The 23,517-nt window shown below is 43.4% G+C and overlaps 2 protein-coding genes across 6 annotated transcripts in view; one reads left to right on the forward strand and one right to left on the reverse strand.

The window, feature by feature from the left end:
• Positions 1-12,389, reverse strand: part of RIBC2 (RIB43A domain with coiled-coils 2) — a 34,202-nt gene extending 21,813 nt beyond the window's left edge. For 2 of the 3 annotated variants that reach the window (XM_030539629.1, XM_030539636.1), the window contains exons 1-4: positions 12,161-12,389; positions 7,497-7,578; positions 3,743-4,087; positions 764-882 (exon numbers count right to left, since the gene is read on the reverse strand). In XM_030539629.1, the coding sequence (XP_030395489.1) occupies positions 764-882; positions 3,743-4,087; positions 7,497-7,578; positions 12,161-12,277 (663 nt within the window). In that variant the 5' untranslated portion in view covers positions 12,278-12,389. Of the gene's footprint in view, positions 1-763; positions 883-3,742; positions 4,088-7,496; positions 7,579-11,911; positions 12,109-12,160 lie in introns of those variants that run through there. The other variant, XM_030539642.1, reaches the window with a different exon arrangement.
• A 122-nt stretch (positions 12,390-12,511) lies between these two features.
• The window catches only part of SMC1B (structural maintenance of chromosomes 1B), a 65,297-nt gene continuing 54,291 nt past the window's right edge, over positions 12,512-23,517 (forward strand). For all 3 annotated transcript variants that reach the window (XM_030539650.1, XM_030539658.1, XM_030539655.1), the window contains exons 1-4: positions 12,512-12,843; positions 14,771-14,959; positions 17,871-17,983; positions 23,164-23,402. In XM_030539650.1, coding sequence (XP_030395510.1) covers positions 12,735-12,843; positions 14,771-14,959; positions 17,871-17,983; positions 23,164-23,402 — 650 coding nt within the window. In that variant the 5' untranslated portion in view covers positions 12,512-12,734. The remainder of the gene's footprint in view (positions 12,844-14,770; positions 14,960-17,870; positions 17,984-23,163; positions 23,403-23,517) is intronic.

Consider the following 23,517-nt stretch of genomic DNA (forward strand, 5'->3'; position numbering starts at 1 on the left):
TTATGATTTTAATTTCAGAGATATTCTCTGATACAGTGGTTCTCAAACTTTTGTATTGGTGACCCCTTTCACAGAGCACACGTCTGAGTGTGATCCCCCTTAGAAATTAAAAACACTTTTAAAATATATTTAACACCATTATAAATGCTGGAGGAAAAGCGGGTTTTGGGGTGGAGGCTGACAGTTCATGACCCACTATGTAATAACCTCCCTACCCCCTGAGGGGTCCCAACCTTCAGTCTGAGAACCCCTGCCCTGATATTTTCATAAGCAGGATCTGTTCTTCAGCTATCTGCTTTATCATATTGCAGACTTGCTCCAGGCCGACTGTAGACTTGCTCCTTCTTGAATGGTGCTATGCTGCCCTGCACAGGGCTATCAGAAACACTCTGATTCTTCACAATTTCTGGTGGGTCTGGGGAGTTCAAAACCAGATCCATCTGCTACTATGATGTTAAAAAGCAGGATGAGCCATGCAGACAGACAAAAAACTGTGGTGTTAATACAGTGAATGTTGACAGATTTTAGTGAGACTGAGCAAAAACTCCAGATCTAGGCAGACATTTTCCCCTGGTGGCTCCTGGAAGCTGGCAGAGGATATCTTTAGAGAAGTGCATAAAACATATTTTCTGATTACTAAAATAACATTGGAACTCAATTGCTGACAAATCTTTGCAGCAACATCATTACTCATTGTATTTTGTTATATGTCTTAAAAAAATGTTGCTCAATTCCTTCCTCTTTATAACCAATAGTAATTTACCTGGGTTCTATTAAAATCCTTGGTAGCTGCACAAACAGCTTGTCTGGTTTCTACTTCTTTTCTTTGTAGTTCCATAGCCTTTTGATCTAGGTCTATCCTGTTCTTGTCATGGAGATCCTCTAAATTAGATTAAAACAGAATGTAGTTGATCATCCATGCATATGTAATTGTCATTTTAAAACAGTTGTTAGTTGATGAACTATTCACATAATATTAAACAGAAAGCTACCTCATGTATCCCTTTCCAAATTCCATGGCTAAGGTTTGTCATCACAGAAAGTTTGATGAGTCAGATTAACATATCAAGCAATCCAGGTTAGAAATGTAAAAAAGGAAGCAAACTTTATTTAATACTTGTTTGTTCAAAACTTGTTTGGACATTGTTTTTTAAAAATATTGTAACTATCCCCAGAAAACACTTTTTTTCAGGACAGAAACTAAAAAATAAATCAGAGCTTCATTTTATCTACTGTAACATTAGTATAAAAGCATAACAAGTACCTTGACTTCACTGAATCAAACATTCAAAATACACAAGCTTTTTTTAAACCACTCAGTCTCTCCATTTCAGGTGTATAGGGGAAAAGAAGATTAGAAATTCATGGGATCATCATAAGTTCTCAATACAGATACTTTGGGTAAGTCTACACTACAGGATAATTCCGATTTTACATAAACCGGTTTTATAAAACAGATTGTATAAAGTCGAGTGCACGCACCCACACTAAGCACATTAATTCGGTGGTGTGCGTCCATGGTCCGAGGCTAGCGTCGATTTCCGGAGCGTTGCACTGTGGGTAACTATTCTGTAGATATCCCATAGTTCCCGCAGTCTCCCCCGACCCTTAGAATTCTCGGTTGAGAGCCCAGTGGCTGATGGGGCAAAAATCATTGTCGTGGGTGGTTCTGGGTAAATGTCGTCAGCCATTCCTTCCTCCGGGAAAGCAACAGAAGAGAATCATTTCACGCCCTTTTTCCCTGGATTGTCCTGGCAGACGCCATAGCATGGCAACTATGGAGCCCGTTCAGCTTTGTATTTAAAAAAAAAAAAAGTCACCGTATGTGTACTGGATGCCCGGACACAGCGCTACACAGCAGCATTCATTTGCTTTTGCATGATAGCAGGGATGGTTACCTGTCATTCTGTACTGTCTGCTGCCAGGGTAATTTGGCAATGAGATGATGGTTATCTGTCCTTTTGTGCTGTCTGCTGCTATCATGGGTGCCCTGGCTGAGGTCAGCCGGGGGCGCAAAAGAAAAACTGGGAATGATTCCCCAAGTCAATCCCTCCTTTATGGTTTCTAAAAATAGAGCCAGTCCTGCCTAGAATTTGGGGCAAGTGTACTAGAGAAGCAGTGTATCAGAGAGTACAGCTGCTCCGTGTCAGATCCTGCAGCAATGATGAGCTGCATGCTATTCACGGAGGGTGCCCCTGCAACAACCCCACCCGTTGCTTCCCTCCTCCCCCAAAATTCCTGGGCTACCATGGCAGTGTCCCCCCCATTTGTGTCATGAAGTTATAAAGAATGCAGGAATAAGAAACAGTGACTTGTTAGTGAAATAAAATGAGGGGGAGGCAGCCTCCCAGTGCTATGACAGTCCAGGCAGGACATTAAGCAGTGCGGAGGAGAGGAGCCCAGCATCCCGCTGCTATGATAGTCCAGGCAGTACAGAATCATTTATTTACACAGGAAAGGGAAGGGGCTGATGGGCTCAGCCCCCAGTTGCTATGATGAGGATGGTTACCAGCCATTCTGTCCCATCTACCGGGAATGACCAGGAATCATTCCTATTTTTACACAGGCGCCCCGAGCCGACCTCACCTGAGGCAAGCCAGGAGCACTCACGGGCTGATACTGACAACAGATATCAGTCATATTGTACCGTCTGCCACCAGGGAGGGGAGAGGAGCGGATACTACTCTTCACTGCTGCAGCATCGCATCTACCAGCAGCATTCAGTTGATGTAGGGTGACGTTGAAAGAAGTCAAGAAACGATTTCTTTCCCTTTTCTTTCACGTGGGGGGGAGGGGAGTAAATTCCCTGAACCACGCCAGATAATGTGTTTGAACATACAGGCATTGGGAGCTCAGCCAAGAATGCAAATACTTTTCGGAGACTGCTGTGGACTGTGGGATAGCTGGAGTCCTCAGTACCCCTTCCCTCCCTCCATGAGCGTCCATTTGAGTCTCTGGCTTCCCGTTTGCTTGTCACGCAGCACTGTGTAGCCTGTAGATTTTTTTTCCAAACGCTTTGGCATTTCGTTTTCTGTAACGGAGCTCTGATGGAACAGATTTGTCTCCCCATACAGCGGTCAGATCCAGTATCTCCCGTACGGTCCATGCTGGAGCTCTTTTTGGATTTGGGACTGCATTACCACCCATGCTGATCAGAGCTCCACGCTGGGCAAACAGGAAATGAAAATCAAAATTTCGCGGGGCTTTTCCTGTTTACTTGGCCACTGCATCTGAGCTGAGACTGCTGTCCAGAGTGGTCACAGTGGTGCACTGTGGGATAGCGCCCGGAGGCCAATACCGTCGATTTGCGGCCACACTAACCCTAATCCGATATGGTAATACCGATTTTAGCGATACTCCTCTCATTGGGGAAGAGTACAGAAACCGATATAAAGAGCTCTTTATATCAATATAAAGGGCCTCGTAGTGTGGACGGGTACAGCGTTAAATCGGTTTAACACTGCTAAAATCAGTTTAAACGTGTAGTGTAGACTAGGCCTTTAACTGAAACATTAAAACAAGTTCATTTTTGTCATTCTTTCAGAGGATGTCTATATGAAATTGAAATTTCAACAGCATTTTATGAAATGAGTATTGAATACAAAGAAATTTTCCTATATCACAGACCATCCTAATGCGCTATTCTACAGTTTTGCAAATTATTCAGTTTTGCAAATTGTAAAAAAACAAAACAAAACAAAATAAAAAGCATGAAAATCAAACTTCTACCTTCGTTTGTTACCTGCAAATTTCTGGTCTGCTAATGCATTCTTCCAGTCTCTCTGTTGCTGTAGAGACCATTCTCTTGACTGCTCCTTTTGAAATTTCACCCTCTGATCATGGTTTAAATCTTCTCCTAGAAGCTTCTGCAAGCCAGATACAGTACATCGAGGGTCACTGTCAGAGAGGCGAGCAGGAGTATCCTTCTTCAGGGACTGCGGGTCAGACAAATCAAACTCACGCCGAGTTTCTGGCTTCTGAAAATTCTGTTGAAACTCAGTGAGAGCTTTGTTTAGGTTTTTGATGTCCTGTTTCTGCCGTTCTTCTAACATACAGATGATCTTGTCATTTTGCTTCATTTCACCAGCTACAAAAAGATTATAAAGAAGGTGAAACTGCGAGATTCAAAATGTACAGGGAGTTGTAAAAAATGAAGAATGTGATCTTGAAAAAAGACTAGAAAATAAATTTTTAAACTACTAGACAAGTCATTTAGAAGGTCAAAGCTGGCAAATGATTTTTCTAAACTGATAGTGCTATTCAATTATAAAACTTCTCAATTTTTAAGAATCACCTTTGGCACCAAAAACTTGCTGGAAAATATAATAAAAAAAATACAAAAAATAAAGACAGAAGGTAAGACTACTAATAAAATTAGATAGGTTTATTTTTTCACATTTTGTGTAGCATATCAATACTAGGTACTGTAGAGCAATTCCTCAGCATCTACTACTAATTTGCAGTAGTGACTGAAATACAGTTATTTGCTAGGAACACAAGAAACTATAAAAAAATAACAAACCAAGAGCTCTAAAATGATGTACCACCAATGATATAGCTTGCAAAAATACTAGCAAACATCATAGAGGGGCATTCCAACCATGGTGAGCCACGGTGCAGCCTAGAGATCAGGGGATGTGATAAGCATAATTATATGTGTATGGCCTGACTCAGCAATGGCTCCTACTCACAACTTTGGCTTAGATTATTCATGTTTCTATCAAAAAATAATCTATATACAGATGGCTGTCCATAATGAGCACCTCTAGGAGTAAAGAGTTATTGCACTAATGCGCTTAAGTGGCACAGGTTCTATTAATATTAGCAAAACTGTACAGCCTTCCCCAAGTAAATTGATAAGTACTTTACACCACACCCCCAAATCAGATTAATTAAAATACACTTTCCTAATGGCATGTACATATACGTGATGTAATATAAAAAAAAATCCAAACATAAAGAGTGGGCTAAACCCTGAAGACTTTATTAATAGAAAAACTCCCATGGACTTTAGCGGAAGTTTCACCTAAGTAAGTTCGGCAATATTTACCCAGTGTAGACAAAAAAAAACTTTTCCCCCTCAAGTGAAGACAGATATTGTTTCAAGGGTGATATACAAAAATAAATAGGATAAACTTTCTATGTCTGAATTAAGAGGGAAAAACATAATCAGTAATGTGTTCACATATGGACAAGATTTATGAAATTAATTTATATTTAGAAACTAAATGTGGGATGAAGGAAATACAAATTTGCTCAGATAACTATCATCATTTTAGTGCATATGTCTCTTTATTTGCTAATACAGCGGTAGGCGATTCCTACAGCATAGGTTTTCAAAATGAGTGCCTAACATGAGGATCCTAAGTCTGATCCTTTAAAGAATTATGCATAATTAAGGCTAAAATTTTGTTACACATATTTTTAGTAGAAATCATGGACAGGTCACGGGCAATAAAGAATAATTCACGGACGTCCGTGACCTATCTGTGACTTTTACGAAAAATATGCATGACAAAATGGGAAGCTGCGAGGTCCCCACACTACCCCAGGGGCCTGGCTGGGAGCTGCAGGGCCCCCCTCTACCCTTGACTCTGAGCTGCTGGGCACCCATTGCCCACAGCAACCAGGAACTATGGGGCACACCTGCCGCCCACAGCAGCTGGGAGCTACCGAACACTCCCTTCCATGCCCCCAGTGGCTAGGAGCTCGGGGCCTCGCAGTTCCCAGCCACCAAGGGAAATGGGGGGACCCTGGAGCTCCCAGGCGCTGTGGGCTCAAGTCACGGAGATCTTTAGAAGTCACAGATTCCGTGACTTCCATGACAAAATTGTAGCCCTATGCATAAGCTTAGCTTTACGCACAGGGTTCATTGGGACTACTGATATGTTTTAAGTTAAACTGATTTTCAAAAGGGCTGAAAAGACAACAGTTACCATTGCCTTCTACTCCTGGGGAAATTCTGCATCAAAAAATTAAAAATTCTAAACATAACATTTTAAAATCCTGCAAAATTCTACATATTTTATTTGTCAAAATAACAAAATACAATCACACCAGTTTCAATTATTCTGGTAACTTTTTTCAAAATACCTGTCAGCAAGTATGTCTGTAATAATACCGACAATGAAAAAGATTCACAAAATGTTTTTTGTCAAATAGATTCCTTACTAGGCATATAAATACAAAATGTTGTGTAATTCATTTAAACTACAATACAGAATTGTGCCGCCTTCCCCTTCCCCCCCAAAAAACAAACAGTGCAAAGGCTTGGGGGCGTCAGGGGTAATGGAGGCGCTGAGGGAAAGGGAAGGAGCCTGTGAGTGAACCTGGAGGGTTGCTGGGTGTGGGTGGGATATGGAACAGGTTTTTGGAGGGGGCAGGGAAGAATTGTTAGGGAGCCTCCCCAATTCAGACTCTGGCTGACCCCTGGCCTCTCCCATTCAGTCAGGCACATTTTCCCCTGTCCCCATGTGTCCCTGCACCCTCTCCTCCAACCCCCATGTGCCCCTGCATCCCCTTGTCCCGTGTCTCTGTGTCCCCACTTAGGCACACCCCTTCCCCCATGTGGCCCTGCACTTCTTCCCCCTGTGGCCCCACTCAGCCACCCTCTTCCCCATGTATTCCTGCATTCCCTCCCCCTGTCCCCATGTGGCCCCGCACCCCCTCCCCCATCCCCATGTGGCCCCGTACCCCCACTAAGCCATCCCCATCCCATCTCTATGTGGCACTTCACCCCTTCCCCCTTTCCCTATGTGGCCCTATGCTCTCACTCAGCCACTCCCCTTCCCCCATGTGTTCCTGAATTTCCTTCCCCTGTCCCCATGTGGCCCTGCATCACTTCTGCCCTGTTCCCATGTCTCTGTGCCCCCACTCAGCCACTCTCCTTCTCCCATGTATCCCTGCACCCCTCCCCAGTCCCTATGTAGCTCTGCATCTCCATTCCCATTCAGCCCCTGCCCCAGTGTGTCCTCCCCAAATAGCCCTTATGAACCCCAGTTTGTGACCCTCACAGCAGCCCCATGTGCCCTACGCTGTCTGCCCCCTCAAATCCCCTGTCTCCTGACCTGGCCTCACTGGCACTGTGAAGAAGGCATCTTCTTCCCTTCCCTATCACAGCTAGGGGTTGCTTGGGAGTGGCTGCTCTGTTCTAGTGCCACAGTGGCCCCTGGTAGGCAAAAGGCATAACTGCAGCAACTTTCTGGCAGAAGGAATTGTCTGTGGGGAAAAATGTTATTCGCAGCACATGAATGATGGGCGTGCAGAGCTGCACAGAATTCCCCCAGGAGTAGTCTTCAGGCCACTTACAGAGGTGCCTAACTTTTGGTACCAATTTTTAACATCTTGGCCTACATTTCCATGGCAGCAAATACTCAGGAAAAGACTGGTGGAAACATTTAAAAGGGAGAAAATGGTGAGAAAAGATTGCAAAACAGAGTACAAATGTTTACATATACTAATATAAAATTGTATTATTTATATAGGAATAAATATACCAATTGTATCATGTCGTGCTTTCTCATTTGCCTCTCGAATCTTCTTATCATTGATTTGAGTATCCAAAGCATCCTTATCAACCTATTATAATGAAAAAAAATTAAGCTCTGTAAAAAATTATTTATTCTATTGAAAATATTTACCAGCGTTAGTCCAACCTTGTATATTAAAATGTACACTCGAGCCAGAAATGAATGTATTTGCCTTGCAAAATTATAATTCTAGACAGCTGTGAATTATGTTATTGCCAGTTAAATGGCTTTAATGGTAAATTACAGGCACTTTACTATTTAAAGTATGTGGCTGGAAAAAGAAAATCCAACAATAATATTCCTGTTTGTTCATTTCATTCTAATAGCAACAAGTATATTCTTATTCCAAAACAAAATAACATTACAAGGTTAGGTTGAGCTCCAATACATTAGATGAAATGTTCCTTCCACTGTAGATGGCATTCCTACTTAATTTACTTATCTTTCATCCATTTACATGTATTAAATAGTCGTAAAGGTTTTTGACACTCATATAAGAGTTATAATAGTTTTCAGTTGTAAAACGTTTGTGCACTTCTGTAAAATGTACCAGTTAGCCCAAACATCTGTTGGAGGCGGAGATGTCAGTAAAAGGGAATTTTCAACCTTCACAGTGTGAAGCATGGTGTCTGGTGTTTTCATCATGCAACTGGGGTTCTGTCCCTGACTCTTCCACAGATTTTCTGTGTGACGTTGGCCAAGTGACTTAATCTCTTTTTGTATCTATAAAGGTGGGATAATAATCCTTAATTGTCTTGGTAAAGCACTTTTAGATCCTTGAATGAAAAATGCAAAGTATTAATTACTCTGTATTTGGATTAAGCAAGTGCTCTCAAAACAGATCACAGTAGAAAAGACATATGGTGCCATGCTGCCTAGGATTGATGACTATGCTGATTAGGCGAAGAAACAAAGTCTGATCTTATGATGTATGAAAGCAGCAGCACATAAATAAAGTTCAAAACCATGCAGTACTGGATTCTAAACATAAACTAAGTTATGAGGAAATATTTGGTTAATAAAGTTCTTCACAATGTCAGTAACAAGTTAAAGAAAAATTAAACATGCTTCCTTTGGTAGATTCTACGCATAAAATGGACAGATAAAAGACTAGACAGATTATACAAATCTTGAACTACTGTACAGCTCATCCTGACTCTGCTTACATCTGGAGGTGAATTATGGCAAGTGTGCAAAAGAATTTCAGAGGCGGATTGTGTTTGGGCTAAAATGGCTACTTTCACAGCTGTGGGATCCCCAATTTCTTTGTTATTGGGGCAGGAGGAATAAAGTGGTGTCACCCTGATTAAGTAAATGAGGAACTACAAAACTGTTTTATGATAAAGGGTTTCACTATCAACTAAATAGCACTTGCTAGACAAGGGACATGGATTCCAAAACCCTGCAAATTGAGAGAGGCTGGGAACAAGTATCTGTACCTGGTGGTGCAGGTGCCTTGTGTGAGCCAGAAACACCAGTTCCACCTACTCCTCTCTCCACTGTGGAATATCAGATTTGATTTTTGATTCCCTTAAGAATCTAGATTCAGGTTACTGAGCTGAACTCACTTTGGGCTAATGGTACACTAGCACTGGGGCTCCCCTACTGTGAGCTGAAATCACTAAAGAGCTGGAATTGCTGAGCTGAGATCACTGAGTACTGTGCTAACTGGTGGGGGAGCCTGAAGCTATACTGCGGAGCAGAGCAGCTGGCAGAGTGCAGTGGAGCAGTTTGTGGAGCCATGGAGTGAGTGGAGCCGAGTAGTTTGTGGGGGCAGCTGGAATGGATCATGGGACAGCTGGTGGAGCGGAGCAGCTGGCAGAGCGGAGCAGCTGTGGGACGGGTGGAGCAGACCACGGAGCGAGCGGAGCCGAGCAGTTTGCGGGGACGGCTGGAGCGGATCACGGTACAGCTGGTGGAGCAGAGCAGCTGGTGAAGCAGAGCTGAGCGGAGCAGTTTGTAAGGATGGCTGGAGGAGCAGAGTGGAGTGTCTGGTAGAGCGGAGCAGTTCGTGGAGAAGATGGAAGCAGAACCCCACGGAGAGGGAGGGCAGTTGGCCCCGGACCACGTAAGGTGCCCCTTTCTACCCAGGCTGGGGGGTGACCTCTGCAGATAGACTCTTGAACTCTGGGGCTGCACTGACCCAGGACAGAGACTTTTTGATTGTGGGACTGTGGGTGATCTTTGGGTTGCTGGACTCTAGGGACATTTGGGGTATTGGACTTTGGAGTCTTGGGGTGATTTGGGGGTTGCTGGACTCAAGAGCCCAGGGAAAAGGACACGGCCCAATTTCCTGGGGTGGGTCTTTGCTCACGGTTTGGTCTATGAACTCTAGTTGAGGTGTTTTCCCAATTTAATGCTTGTTGTTTATCTCATGTAATTAAACCTTTTCTGCTACACTGAGACTCTCTGCTTGCGAGAGGGGAAGTATTGCCTCTTCGAGGTGCCCAGGGGTGTGTGTATGATTTTCCCAGGTCACTGGGTGGGGGCTTGAGCTGGTTTTGCATTACATTGTAGAGAAGGGACCCCTATGTATTGAACCCAGCCCTTGCTGCTATCAATTCAGTCTGGCAGAAGGGTTACATATAGAGAGAGAGAGACAAATACTTACCTCACAGAGCTGGAAGGTCATCAAGTCCAGTCCCCTGCCTTCACTAGCAGGACTAAGTGCTGATTTTTGCCCCAGATCCCTAAGGGACCCCCTCAAGGATTGAAATCACAACACTAGGTTTAGCAGGCCAATGCTCAAACCACTGAACTATCCCTCCCAGCTGGGGAGGTACAGGACCATCCCCTGCACAGCTGCTCTGGGGAGGAGGGAGACCAGACCCACCTCCAGGTGCCTCTCCCTGCTGCAGGATACTCTGGGATTGGGTAGCAGCCCCAGAGGTTCCTGCAGCTGGAGGAGACTTGTGGAGTTGGGCCCAATCTTCCCTGTGCTGCTGGGAGTGCCCCAGCAAATGGGGCTCCTGTCTCCAGCTGGGCTGGGGAGAGACAGGACTTGTCTATCGCCTGCACAGCTGTTGAGGCTGAGGTGGGGTGAGGAGGGAGATCAGACCCACCTCCCCCTGTGGGAGCCTACTGCAGCTGCAGGAAGCTCTGTGGGTAGCACAGAAGTGAGGGCATCCCATAGCCCCCTACTACAGCTTTGTAACACCTCCTCGCCTTTTGGGTTAGGATCCTCAGGGTTACAACATTGTGAATTACCAATTTTCAAATCCTGCAGCTGCGAAATTGATCATAATGAACCGTGAATTTGGTAGGAACCTACCTATAGTATATCTGAGGCTCTCAAGGGACTACAAACATAATTTAGCCTCATTGCACCTCTGTAAGTTAGTGAAGTCCCCTCAACAAAAAACAAACTGGAAGATCCACATAATGGGTCTGATTTTCAGTTGTTGATACTGTGTGCAGTTATTTACAGCAGTGCTGCTACTATTCTGATTTTGTAGTGTCTTATACCCACCTTCCAGTTGCTCTGCACTAGTGTAAATGACTACTTAAGGCAGGGGTGGTCAGCCTATCGCTCTTCAGAAGTTAATATGTGGCTCCTTGTATAGACATTGACTCTGGCGCTGGAGTTACAGGCACCAACTTTCCAATGCACCGGAAGGTGAGGGGGGCGCTCGCTGCTCAAGCCCTGGCTCTGCCACAGGCCCTGCCCCCACTCCACCCCCTTCCCTTGGGCCTGCCATGCCCTTGCTCTTCTCTCCCCTCCCAAACCTCCTGCATGCCACAAAACAGCTGATTGGGAGGTGCTGAGAGGGAGTGGGAGGTGCTGATTGGCAAGGCTGCCAGTGGGTGAGAGGTGCTGGGGGGGAGCTGATGGGGGGCTGCTGATGTATTACTATGGCTCCTTGGTAATGTACATTGGTAAATTTTGGTTCCTTCTCAGGCTCAGGTTGGCCACCCCTGATTTATGGTGCAGGGCAATGGGCAATCAAGCCCTATAGACACAAAGGTATGTTCGCAATAGGGAAAGGCTCCAGCAGCTCCTGACTACCTCACTCCTGATGTACAGCCTTTCGCTGATCTGAATAGCTATGCAGCTACACACCGCAGTGCAGACACTACCTGCTTGTCACTGTGGCCTGGAGCTACCTACCCCCTACAAGCCTCCGCAAGTGGTGTGAGTAGTGTAAATGCAACCTAAATATATACCCACACATGGGCCTGATCCGGTTTCCACCAAAGAAAGCTGAAGTTTTGTCCTTGGTTTCAATGGAAGCAGGATGGGCTACACATGTAAGAACTGCAGAGATAATCTTCCAACACTGGAAATACTGAGAGGCTGTCTAAATCGGAGTGCCTTCTAAATATGAGGCCACCCAGCATGCCTCGGTGCTTCCCCGTCTATTAATGGGGGCAAAGGCACTCACCTTTGTAAAGTGCTTTCAGCCCCTAGGACAAGAACCGCACCACTGTCACTCCTGCACTTGTAGCCCCGCCTTTGAGTCCCGATGCACGATCATTAATTTAATCGATCCCCATAGAAGTCGGCACCCAACAGTCTCGTGAGTGGGCGCGGGGGGGGTTTGAGCCAGTCCACCTGCCCCCCCCAGACTGCGCCACGAGGCGGCACCTCCCTGGAAGGCGCATCCAGCTGGCCGTCCCCGCCGCCCGCTTACCCCGATGGTCCTGACTCGGGCGTTGAAGATGCGGCTCTGCCTGTGCAGCTCGTGCTGCCGCCTCTGCTCCAGCGCAGCCGCCTCGGCCAGGTCCCGCTGCAGGCCCAGCTTGCGCATGGTGCCCGCGGGGGGCGAGCTCCCACCAAGGCAGAACCACGAACGATGCTCTCCCGGGGCCCTTATTCGCCGCCCCGGGCTGGCGCCGGGAGATGTCAACACAGCGGGTTGCTAAGGGAACGAGCCCCCTGATTTCCGCGTCGGGTCCCTCCTCGCTTGGCTCCGCCTCCCTGGTCCAGCTCCCCTCAGAAATCTCGCGAGATAAGCCGCCCTTTCCCGCGGGAACTAGCATGAGGCAGCGTCGCCTTGGTGTCTCGCGCTGTGTTCCAGCTTGTGTGAAGCCGCTGGTTGCGTGTGGGAGGCGCGCGGCGCGGAAACTGCGCGTGACACCCGCTCATCCCCTGCGCGCGCACCCCCACAAGCGCACTCACATAACCCAACTGCTAAGGGGAGGGGAGTTTCAGACGTTAGAGGCCGCTGCCCGCTCTGGAGTCCTGGCTCGCCCCTCCCCGCGGGGATGGGTTACCTGAAACTGCTGCTGCTGGAGAACTTCAAGTCATGGCGGGGGCGGCAGAGCATCGGCCCCTTCATGAGATTCAACTGCATTATTGGGCCCAACGGATCAGGTAGGTCAGGGCAGGCCACACCTGAGGGGGTGGTGGCTGCAGCTGCCCTGATCCCACTGGCAAAATGCCAACTGTCCTGCTGGCCCTGGTGTAACCGCAGTGTCGCAAACTCCAGTGTGGACATAGCACTTGGGGTCTGAAGTCAGGGGGGCACTAAAGAGGCCCAGCCCCACTGTCTACCCAGCTGGTTTTAGCGACTGTAGCCTGAGCACCGCAAGCTGAAGTTCATCACACTGGGTTCACGCTTCCTGCCACTTGCTATGTAGACATACGGAAAGCAGGTCTGGTCTGGCTGTGTGGTGGTACCAGGCAGCCCAGGGTGTCTCCCCCTAGCAGAAAGGGCCAAATCAGGGCCTCATCTTCATTGCTGACAGGAGCGTGTTTATCTTGGGGTGACTAATGTGCAAGCTCTCCTGCTGTCAAATCCTAGTGCAGGCAAGGCTTTACCAGCCCCTAGACTAAGTGATGAGGTCAATCTGCTTTTGGGGTGCTGCTCTTGCCCTGATACCTCAGGGCAAACACAACAAGGGTCTTGTCTTCCCTGGGTCTTTTACCACAAGATAATGATTGTGCTTGGTCATCTCTCTGGGGGGAAACAAAACAAAACCTTTCAAAGCAGTGAAGACAAAGCCTAAGGTAGTTATTACTGAACCCAGCTTGAACTCGCCTACTTTTTCTACTCAAAACAAAAAAACGTGCTTACAGTGGTGTAAATTTCCCTATGAATAATAGTAATAACTAATAATAGTGTAGACAGTGCAGTGTAGACACAGCCTTATAAACCCTCTCCAGTTGGCACCGTTGGGAATCACAGCATGGACCAAGCCCTGATGGCTGCATCTGTTCTTGTTTTGGTCACATTTGGAGCAAGTTTTTCTAAAATGACAGTAAAAACGTGTCCAGGCATTATTTTGCATCCCCTACCAAAACTCAACAATGGGAGATTTTTTTTCATAAACTTGTCTAGAAAAAGCAGTAGCTGCTGTAACAAAGCTTATCCAAGAAGGAAGAGAGTTGTCCAGTGGTTACTGCAGGGGCCTAGGATTTTATATTTTTCATTGCTTTAATTTAACTTAATTTTTGACTGTTAGTGGATCACTCCTACCCTGTCTCCCACTGGTTCTAATTTCAAAATATTGAATGAAGTTTTTCAGAAACTCATCCAGTTAAATCAGCATAAGTTACATGAATCAGTAGCCAGAAGAAACTCTGATGCTGTGTAATCCCCAACATTCAGTTTAAGAATGTTCTTATTTTTTTCCCTCTTCTGATATTTTGGGGGTGGGGAGGAGGGCAAGAGAGAGGAAGATACAGTGTAATGTTGAAGTAGTGATTCTGGGAGACCAGAAAAATGAGAGTGCTATCAGGAATGACAGATAAGAGAGGATGAGTGGAGAAAAGTTTTGGTGGAAAGATAATGTACTAATTATTAGAAATATTAGCAGAAAAATTTATTCATAATAGTGTAAGGAAATAAGAAAAAGGTATTCTTTGGAATTCAAGAATCTGTAAGAAAGAGTTCTAAATGCATTATGGAATATTTCAGTACCACTGTCAATGACTAGTATGTAGGAAGCAACTGATATTGTCAAGCAAACTGAAGTAAAGAGGGGAAAATTAGACATGTTTAGATAAAGGGTGTATAGACCTGGATATATCATAAACTAATTATGGAATTCAGTGGTGAAACACTTTTATTATAATTAATCTGTTGCAGGCATTGATACCATCTGTTGGTTGTAAATTACTTTCAAACATATAAACCTCTTCTACAATTTTATTTTAAATAAATGTTTCTTAAATGCATGCATAGGTTCTGGAAGACAACAAAACTGAGACTGAAATAAAAGATTAGAAATAAGTAGTCAGCTAAGTATGTTCATACCTATACAACTCTAAAAAATTAATGTTTTTGCTCATTTTAAAGGAAAATCAAACATAATGGATGCCGTTAGTTTTGTAATGGGTGAAAGAACAGCAAATTTACGAGTGAAAAGTGTTCAAGAACTTATTCATGGAGCACACGTTGGAAAGCCATTTTCCTCTACTGCAAGTGTGAAAATAGTGTATTGTGAAGAGAATGGAGAAGAGAAAACATTTTCAAGAATTATTCGAGGTAAGTAGTAGGTTCCCCCGCCACCCAAATATTTTCTGTGCTTGATATAGAAAACTTCCAGTGGACTATATTTATTTTTAAATCTTAAATATATAATAATCTGATGGTACAACATGGACTAGTGAATCCTTTGGAATTAAGCCAATTTTTATAGTACTGGTCATCATAGCCAGGTGCTGTAATTATAAGGATGAAAACAGTAATAAAGTAGAAGAGTTAATCAGATGCTAAACGAAATACATGTTATGCTCCCCGCCGTAATGATTGCCCAACTGTGGCTCTTGAGAGTTTATCAAAGGAAGTGAGTTCCATGGGGCAGTTCACTGTGAAAGCCATGTGATGGACACGAGCCCAGATTCTCTATGCTATTTAGGCTCTTGACTTCCATTGACATCGATGGGAGTTAGATGCCTAGATACCTTTGCGGATTTGAGCCACGGTTTACAACATTGGAAGCACTCCCAAGGCTAATCCTAATTACTTTTAGGTGAGGTATCGGATTGGTAGCTGTATCTAATGGTCACTGATCATTCCAGTCTTTGAAAGTTAACACCTTGAATTCCACATGGAAAAGAAAAGGAAGCCAGTGCAGAGACCTGAGCAAAGGAGATGCAACTGCCCCACACCACTCAGGAGGAGAGCAGCTGCATTCTGCTCTAGCTCCAATGCCCGGGTGGACTTCAGGGGTAGTCCTGAGTATGTTATGGTAGTCAAGATTGGTATTAACAGGTGTGGCTAATGCTGTAATGTCCACATTAGAGAATAATGGTTGCATTCTGGATATCATAGAATCACAGAAATGTAGGGGTAGAAGGGACCTTGAGAGGTCATCTAGTCCACCCTCCGTTTTGAAGCAGGGTTACCTAGACCATGTCTAAGCTGTTCTTAAAAGCCTTCAATGATGGGGATTCCACAACTTCTCTTGGTAACCTGTTCCAATACTTTGTTAGCCAGATAAGTCTTTCATAATATCTAATGTAAACTTCTTTGCTATAGCTTAAGATAACTACTAGTTGTTCTCCCTTCAATGGGGAGGGATAGCTCAGTGGCTTGAGCATTGGCCTGCTAAACCCAGGATTGTAAGTTCAATCCTTGAGGGGGCTGTTTAGGGATTTGGAGCAAAAATCTGTCTGGGGACTTCACATTGGCTCATATTTACTGTGGCCAACTATAACCCCCTTTCAGTAGTAGTACTACCTAGCCAGTTATTCCCCATTTTGTAAGGTCCATTTAATTTTTTCCTTCCTAAATTAAGTACTTTGCATTTGTCTTTATTGAATTTTATCTTGTTGGTTTCAGACTAATACTCTGATTTGTCATAGTCACTTTAAATTCTTATCCTGTCCTCCAAAGTGCTTTCAATCCTTCCCAACTTGGTGTCATCAGCAAATTTTATAAGCATACTCTTCACACCATTAATCCAAGTAATGAATAAAAATATTGAATATTACCAGAACAGACCCCTGCAGGACTCCATTAGATCCAACCTCCCAGTTTGACAGTGAACCATTGATACTCTTTGAATATGGTTTTACAACCAGTTGTGCATCCATTTTATAGCAATTTCATATAGACCACTTTCTCCTAGTTTGCTTATGAGACTGTCAAGTGGGACAGTGTCAAAAATCAAGATGTATCATGTTTACTGCTTCCTCCCCTCCTATCCACTTGGCTAGTAACTCAAAGATAATCTCTAATGGTTCTGCGATTGCTTCAGCTGGTTCTTCAGGTACCCTAGAGTGAACTTTGTCAGGTCCTAACAACTTGAATACATCTAATTTAGCTAAATCTGTTTTTTTCCCTGTTCTGGCTGGCATTCCTTCCATTTTGTTATTTAATCATATTAAGCATCCAATGACAATTAACCTTCTTAGTGTAGACTGAAGTAAAACAGGCATTAACTACCTGTGTCATGGGGTAGTCAGTCAGTAGCTCTCCTTCCCTGCTGTATCTGTTTACAACTTCTTACTGCCTTTTTATGTGCTTTGCTAGGTGTAAGTCACTTTGTGTTGTAGCCTTTCTAATTTTGTACCTACATGCTGGTACTAGTCTTCTGTACTCATCCATAGCAATTTGTTCATGTTTCCTCCTTTTGGTAGGATTCCTTTTTGATTTTCCAGGTCATTTAAGAGCTCCTGATGCAGCCCATTTGGCCTCTTGTTATTCTTCCTGTCTTTCTTTCCCATTGGGATAGTTTGCTGTTGTGCCTTTAATATTTCTCAAGAAACTGCCAACTCTCCTGAACTCCTCTTCCTCTTATCATTTCTTCCCATGGAACCTTACCTACCAGTTTTCCAAGTTTAACATCTGTTGTTGTTTTTTTTCAGTCTCTTTTCCTTATTTTGCTGCCCTCACTTTTTCCTTTCTTTCAAATCTTGAAATGTATCATTTTATGATTACTGTCAGTCCTCTTCCACTTGTTAGTCAATATCAAGCCTAAAATGGCTGCTGTTCTCCTCTACCCCGGGAAACAAAAGGTTCTACCCCAACACATTCCAAGAACATATTGGACGTTTTGTGTTTTTGTCATATTACTTTTCCACCAGATATCTGGATAGTTAAAATCCACCACTACTAACAGGTCTTATGTTTTGGATATTTCTGTTCTAGAAATATTTATCATAGAAATGCCTCATCCGCCACTCCTCCTGTTTTGGTTGTCAATCGCAGACCCTTACCCTGATATCAACTTTGTTTTTTCCCCTGCCCCTGTCTTTTATCTTCACCCAGAGGCTTTCACATGGTTTGTCACTCACCTCATTCTGGATCTCAGAAGAAGTGTAGACATTCTTGATGCACAAAAGGGGAACAGGTGAACTGATTAGATCAAGTGTCACATGCACAACATAAATTAATAGTTCAAATATTTGGTTACATGATACTTTAATTTTATTGTTTCTTCCTTTATTAGGTAGTTGCTCTGAGTTTCTTTTCAATGATAAAACTGTTAGCCGATCGGTTTACACAGCAGAGCTTGAAAAAATAGGCATAATTGTCAAAGCAAGGAACTGCATGGTTTTTCAGGTAAGCATTTAAGGTACTTGGTAACCTCCCAAAGCTTGAGTGCAGATTGGGAGTGCTGTAAAGGTAACATGCTTGATCCATGGGACTAGACGGTTATTGCTGCTCCCTAGTCAGCCAAACAGGTAATTGGTCCTGCATGAATAATAGCAGTCTTGTCCTAGCCTAAGAAGTTTAGGCCATAAAATGGGAATTGCAAGGTTTCTCTGTGTGTTGGGCAATAGAGGGTGTGGGCAATAGAGGGTGTGGAAGGGAGGTAGGGGGAAGCATTATTCATCATGGGAAACCCAGTAATTTCTGTGCTTCAGTTTATAAGTTGAAAAAGGTCTTCACGTTTTGGATTTAAAAACAAATGAACCTAAAATTGGCTAACCACCTTATTTCTGGAGCCAAAATCATTTTTGTCTCAACTTATAATAAATAATGTGGATGGAAAATCTTGTTAGGACATCTAGTTTCTCTTTGACAAGCATGGTTTTTCCTTAAATGTATTTTCCAAAGTTCTTTGTTTTGCCTAATGTGTATTAATCTTCTTAAAGTGTGAACTTTACTGCTTTTGAAAGGTGCCATTGTGATGCCTTCTGGTTTATTGTCAGGCATCTGGCTACCACCTGTCCTTAAGCAGGAGGAAGCCTTGTCTGTGCCTGCTAGAAGTCAGCGGCCCAACTCTACCAGCCATGAACAATGCAAGCATTCCCCTCTAGGGCTTGCAAGCCCTATTGTTTCTCTGCAGGCTGGCAATAGGCATGATCCAATTCTCAAGCCCTCTGAGCATCTCCCTAGAGTGTCCAGGCCCAGTCCACTGGGCGCTCACACTGTTCACAGGTTTGCTGCTTCTGAAGAAACGGCACTCTCGCTTACCAGTTCTACCTCAGATTTCCACTCCTCTTAACAGACGGCACTTATACTTGACTTCACTATAAATAAATTTAACAAAGCATAGAGATTCCAATAATAACCAGTAGAGATATTGGAAACAAATCATTACATTTATCAACAAAATCAAAACACACTTTCTAGAGCAGTGGTCTTGATCGCGCACCCCATTAGTAAAAATTCTTGAGCACGCACCCCCTGCTGCGCCATTTTTGTCAAAGCACCCAAAAAAAAAATAATAATAATAAAAAAAAAGCCGCTCAGACTCCTGGCTGAACTGCTGAAGCACCAAAATCAAGTGTTCCTCCTGCTGTGCACCCCCAAGGATCCTCTAGCGCACCCCACTTTGGAGACCACTGTTCTAGAGTATAGGCTTAATTATAAGACATGAGAGTTGAGAGTTTCTTCTTAGAGTATTGCTCATGCAAAATCCTTGCAGGGTTTTACAACCAGGGTTAGCTGTGACCCTCCTTTCAAGAGACAGCTGTGCTGTCAGCTTGCCTCCTGGGTAAAGGATCCTATGTGTTTCCTTATATCCCCAGCTATACCCTAACGGTCCTTTGTCTTTAGTAGTAATCAGGCCATCATCATCCTGTGAATTTCCTTTCTGTAGATTTCACAATCACGTCTTTTGCCTGTGGTTCAGTATGCAAAAAGGCATACATTATGAGGCATACAATATAAAAATGGCCAGACTAGAAGACAGGTGTCTGCTGCCTTTTGTCCAGAAGGAACACTTCTGAGGTACATCACCTTCTGATGACTTGCCTTAACTCCAAGACCGTAAGAACATACCGTATATACTTATTCATAAGCCAGTTCATTTATAAGCCTACTCCCCCTCCCCCCCAAGATGGATAAGTAAAAATGGAAAAAATTTTGACCCATTCATAAGCCGGCCCCATAATTCAGGGGTCAGCAAACTTTGGCTCCTGGGCCATCAGAATAAGCCGCTAGTGGACCGAGATGACTTGTTTACCTTGAGCGTCTGCAGGCATGGAGGTAAACCTAAGTAAACAAAGTGTCCCGGTGCGCCAGCTGCTTATCCTGATGGGCCGGGACAGCAATTGGTGGGGATATGTTTTTGGGAGAGGGGAGTTGGGGGGGGGGAGAGGGAAGCTGGGGGGTCAGGGGAGTAACCCCTGTGACCACCCCCAGCATGACCCTGGATCCTCTCCCCATCCCATCCCATCCCTTCCTACCTTATCTGGGGAGGGCCAGGGGAGGATGTCTCTGGCCTGGCTGGAGCTGCTTCGACCCACTGGGCAGCGTGACTGCAGCCTGCACTGGCAGGCCATACCGGGTGGCATGGCTGCAGCATGTTCTAGCAGGCTGGACTAGGTGGTGTGGCCACAGCGTGCTCTGGAGGCCGGGCAGCATGGCCACAGCCTGCTCTGGGGGGCGGGGCCAAGTGGCACGGCAGCAGCCTGCCAGCCCCAGAGCTGCAGCTTCTTTGGAGGCTGGGGGGAGAGCAGCCTGGCCAGAAATGGAGAGAGACTGGCCCCACCTCTTCCCTTCTGGCTCTGCTGGCTGTGCTGCCTCTCCTGGCTCCCTCTGTTGGGGGAGGAGCTATGTCCCACTTCTCCCTCTCTATACCCATTCATAAGCTGACCACCTTCTCTGGTGCTTCCCTTTTTTACTAAAAAAAAAAAAAAATTTGGCTTGTGAATGAGTGTATATTATTTTTAGTATAAAAGCATAACTCCTTAAATATTATCTGTACATACATTTTGCAGTGAGTGTGATAACCAGTGGGCTTCTGGCTCTTGGTAGAGACTCACATGCCATGCTTCAGTGAACTATTATGCATATATCCAACCCAGGGGATCCCTGTAAAACCCTGTGCACTCTGCCAGTTGTCACCAAGAGGTCCCTGGGTCACAGCCACTTATTTGACATCACTAGAGACCAAAATCTTTTATTTATGAAGAAGGTGCCTCACAATGTCACCTTTGCCACACAGTATTTGGGCTCACATCAATGAGCCCAAATACTCCTCTGAAGAACCACTTCCGAGGTCAACATTCATTTTTCTTATCTGTTCAGTTATTGGGCTATCTATTGAGACTACCAGTAAGGATGCTAATGGTGATAGTGTGTTTTTGTGAGTTGGAGGTGTGTATCCGCTGGGAAATAGAGTAAAATCATATAGACTATGGAACCATCTGTGAGTAACCACTCTTGGTAAATAGGGAGCTATGGTGGATTTGAATTAGTGACATGCAGACAAAAGACTATATCCCATTTGTTAATAGTCTGTTATTGAGTCCTCCAATCCATTTAATTTAACCAGATGTTAAATTAACCCCTAAACAATTTTAGAAAAGCATATTATCTTAAAACAACTGAAACTTACTTTGGGATTTGAATTCTTAGTCCTAATCTGCCTCACAAATCTGTTAAAATACTAGCTTCCTGTTTAATTTTTTTGCAAACTGTATTTGGCAGTTAAGTATTTTTAGTTTTATTACTTCTAATTAGATGTCGGGATTAAAAATCTCTTCTAATTTAGCATTCCTTTAAATATCGATAATACATATCAAAAACAGTAATATCACAGTTACAGAATAAATATATACAGTACTTAATTTTCAAGCTTCACTAACTTGTCTGCTTTAAAAAAATTATCAAAATAGGGAAGGAACTGAATCTACATTTCATAAACTCTCATAGAAAATTTTCATTTGAAAAGCTTCCTCCAGTCCCATAACATAATGGGTGTTGGGATAAATATAACACTGTACTTTGTATTAGTGATAACACTTCATGACTGGAGTCTTGGTTTCCCACATTTTAATCTTTAGTATGGAAAAAATTTTGGATGAATTATGTAAATTGTATGTTCTTAATTCATGAGGTTTGTTTTGTAATTTCTGATTGACTTTTTGCTGCCAGTACTACATGATTCCACAACTTTCGCTTTTTCATACATGTTGTCTCAGTGTCCAGTTTAGGTTCAGTGGACTTTCAAGTCTCTGTAATTGGGAGGCTATTGAATCTAGTGAAATATCATTTAAGTGATATCTTGATTTTAAGAAACTGAATAGCACAATATTGCTGGCAATTTCAGATTCACTTTTTGTACAGTACAGTGATCTGCAGTGCTATGATTCTCAGTACTACATCTTTGAAACTCTATTCTAGGGAGCAGTAGAGTCAATTGCAATGAAGAAGCCCAAGGAAAGAACCCAGCTTTTTGAACAGATTAGTAATTCATGGGAGTTTGCTGAGGAATATGAGAAAAAGAAGAAGAAAATGCAACAGGCAGAGGGGGATGCACAGTTTAATTATAACAAGAAAAAACATGTGGCAGTAGAACGCAAGCATGCAAAGTTAGAGAAAGAGGAGGTAATTCCAAAAATAACATAAAGGAGGTTTTCATATTTAAGAAAGCATACAGCATAGTGGTTGATCCTGCAAACTCTATTAATGTAGTGTGAGTTTATAGGATCAGAACCTTAGTAAAAGTACATAGAGCTTGGGTCAAACACTTCTAATACATTTAAAATAAATACATTTTCCTCGTTTTCTGTGGAAAGTGATGGTTCTTCAAAAGTGTTTTTTGGTAAATGCTTTTCCACATAATCTGATTAATTTGTATAATCTGAAATATATAACCAAAAACAAAAATCAACAAGGAAGATACTATGTTTTCCTGTGGAACAGGATTAATAGTTAAGTGTCTTCTGCCAATATACATCAGTAGTATGTCATTTCTGTATTTCTGCCCTTTTTGTACAGTCACTATGTGATGCAGTAATGGTACTTACTGGGCAGAATGTTTAAAAATGGAAGCATAAACTTTGCATCCAAAAATACTTTCTCAGAAGTTCAGTCCTGCAATTTACCAAACAATCATAGTGAGCTTTGTTCCGGAGGTGTGAAACTTATTGAAACGAAGCTAAATCTCTACATTCTTCTATTCTCTGGAGAGTTCAGTGACCCTGTCTTGCGAAGTTTGTTGCCTGAGTGCATACCAGAGAGGGAAAAAAAGCAGTTATGATTTACTATTTGGTGGCATTCGTAATAATCAACAGGAAATGGAGTTGAATATAATAGTTTCTAAGTATACTAGGTTCAGTAGTCATAAATATGTTTTAATGAAATAAATGACAATGTATTCTGCATGAGTTGCAATTCTTACAGTAACTACTGCATTATATGGCTGAGGTTTTTTTTGTGATTGGCACACTTTGCTGGAATCATAGTCACCAGTACATTAGCTCATTTTACTCTGGACCTGAGATTAGACTGCTAGTGATGAAAAATTATTTTTAAAGCCGCAAATAAAAAATTGCTGTTTTTAGGCAGAGCGTTACCAGATGCTGCTTAAAGAGTTGAAAGAAAACAAGATACAGATGCAACTTTTCCGACTTTATCACAATGAGAAAAAAATTGACTTTTTGAACAACAAATTGGATGAAAAGAACATGGATGTGAATACCAAGAAAGACTCTCTTTCTTCTGCTGAAGACACATTTAAAGCTAAGAAAAAAGTGCTTGGAATATTAAATAGAGACCAACAACAAATGGAAAAAGAAATGAAGTAAGTTTTCCTGTGATGAGACTGAACTGAGATTTTGAGAGTTAGTCTGCATTCTAAGTTACTCTTCAAAGTGTATTTCCTGATCAAGAGAGTGGGTGAAATTCTGACCCCATTG

The sequence above is a fragment of the Gopherus evgoodei genome, chromosome 1 (assembly GCF_007399415.2).
Source record: "Gopherus evgoodei ecotype Sinaloan lineage chromosome 1, rGopEvg1_v1.p, whole genome shotgun sequence".
Taxonomy (NCBI): domain Eukaryota; kingdom Metazoa; phylum Chordata; order Testudines; family Testudinidae; genus Gopherus; species Gopherus evgoodei.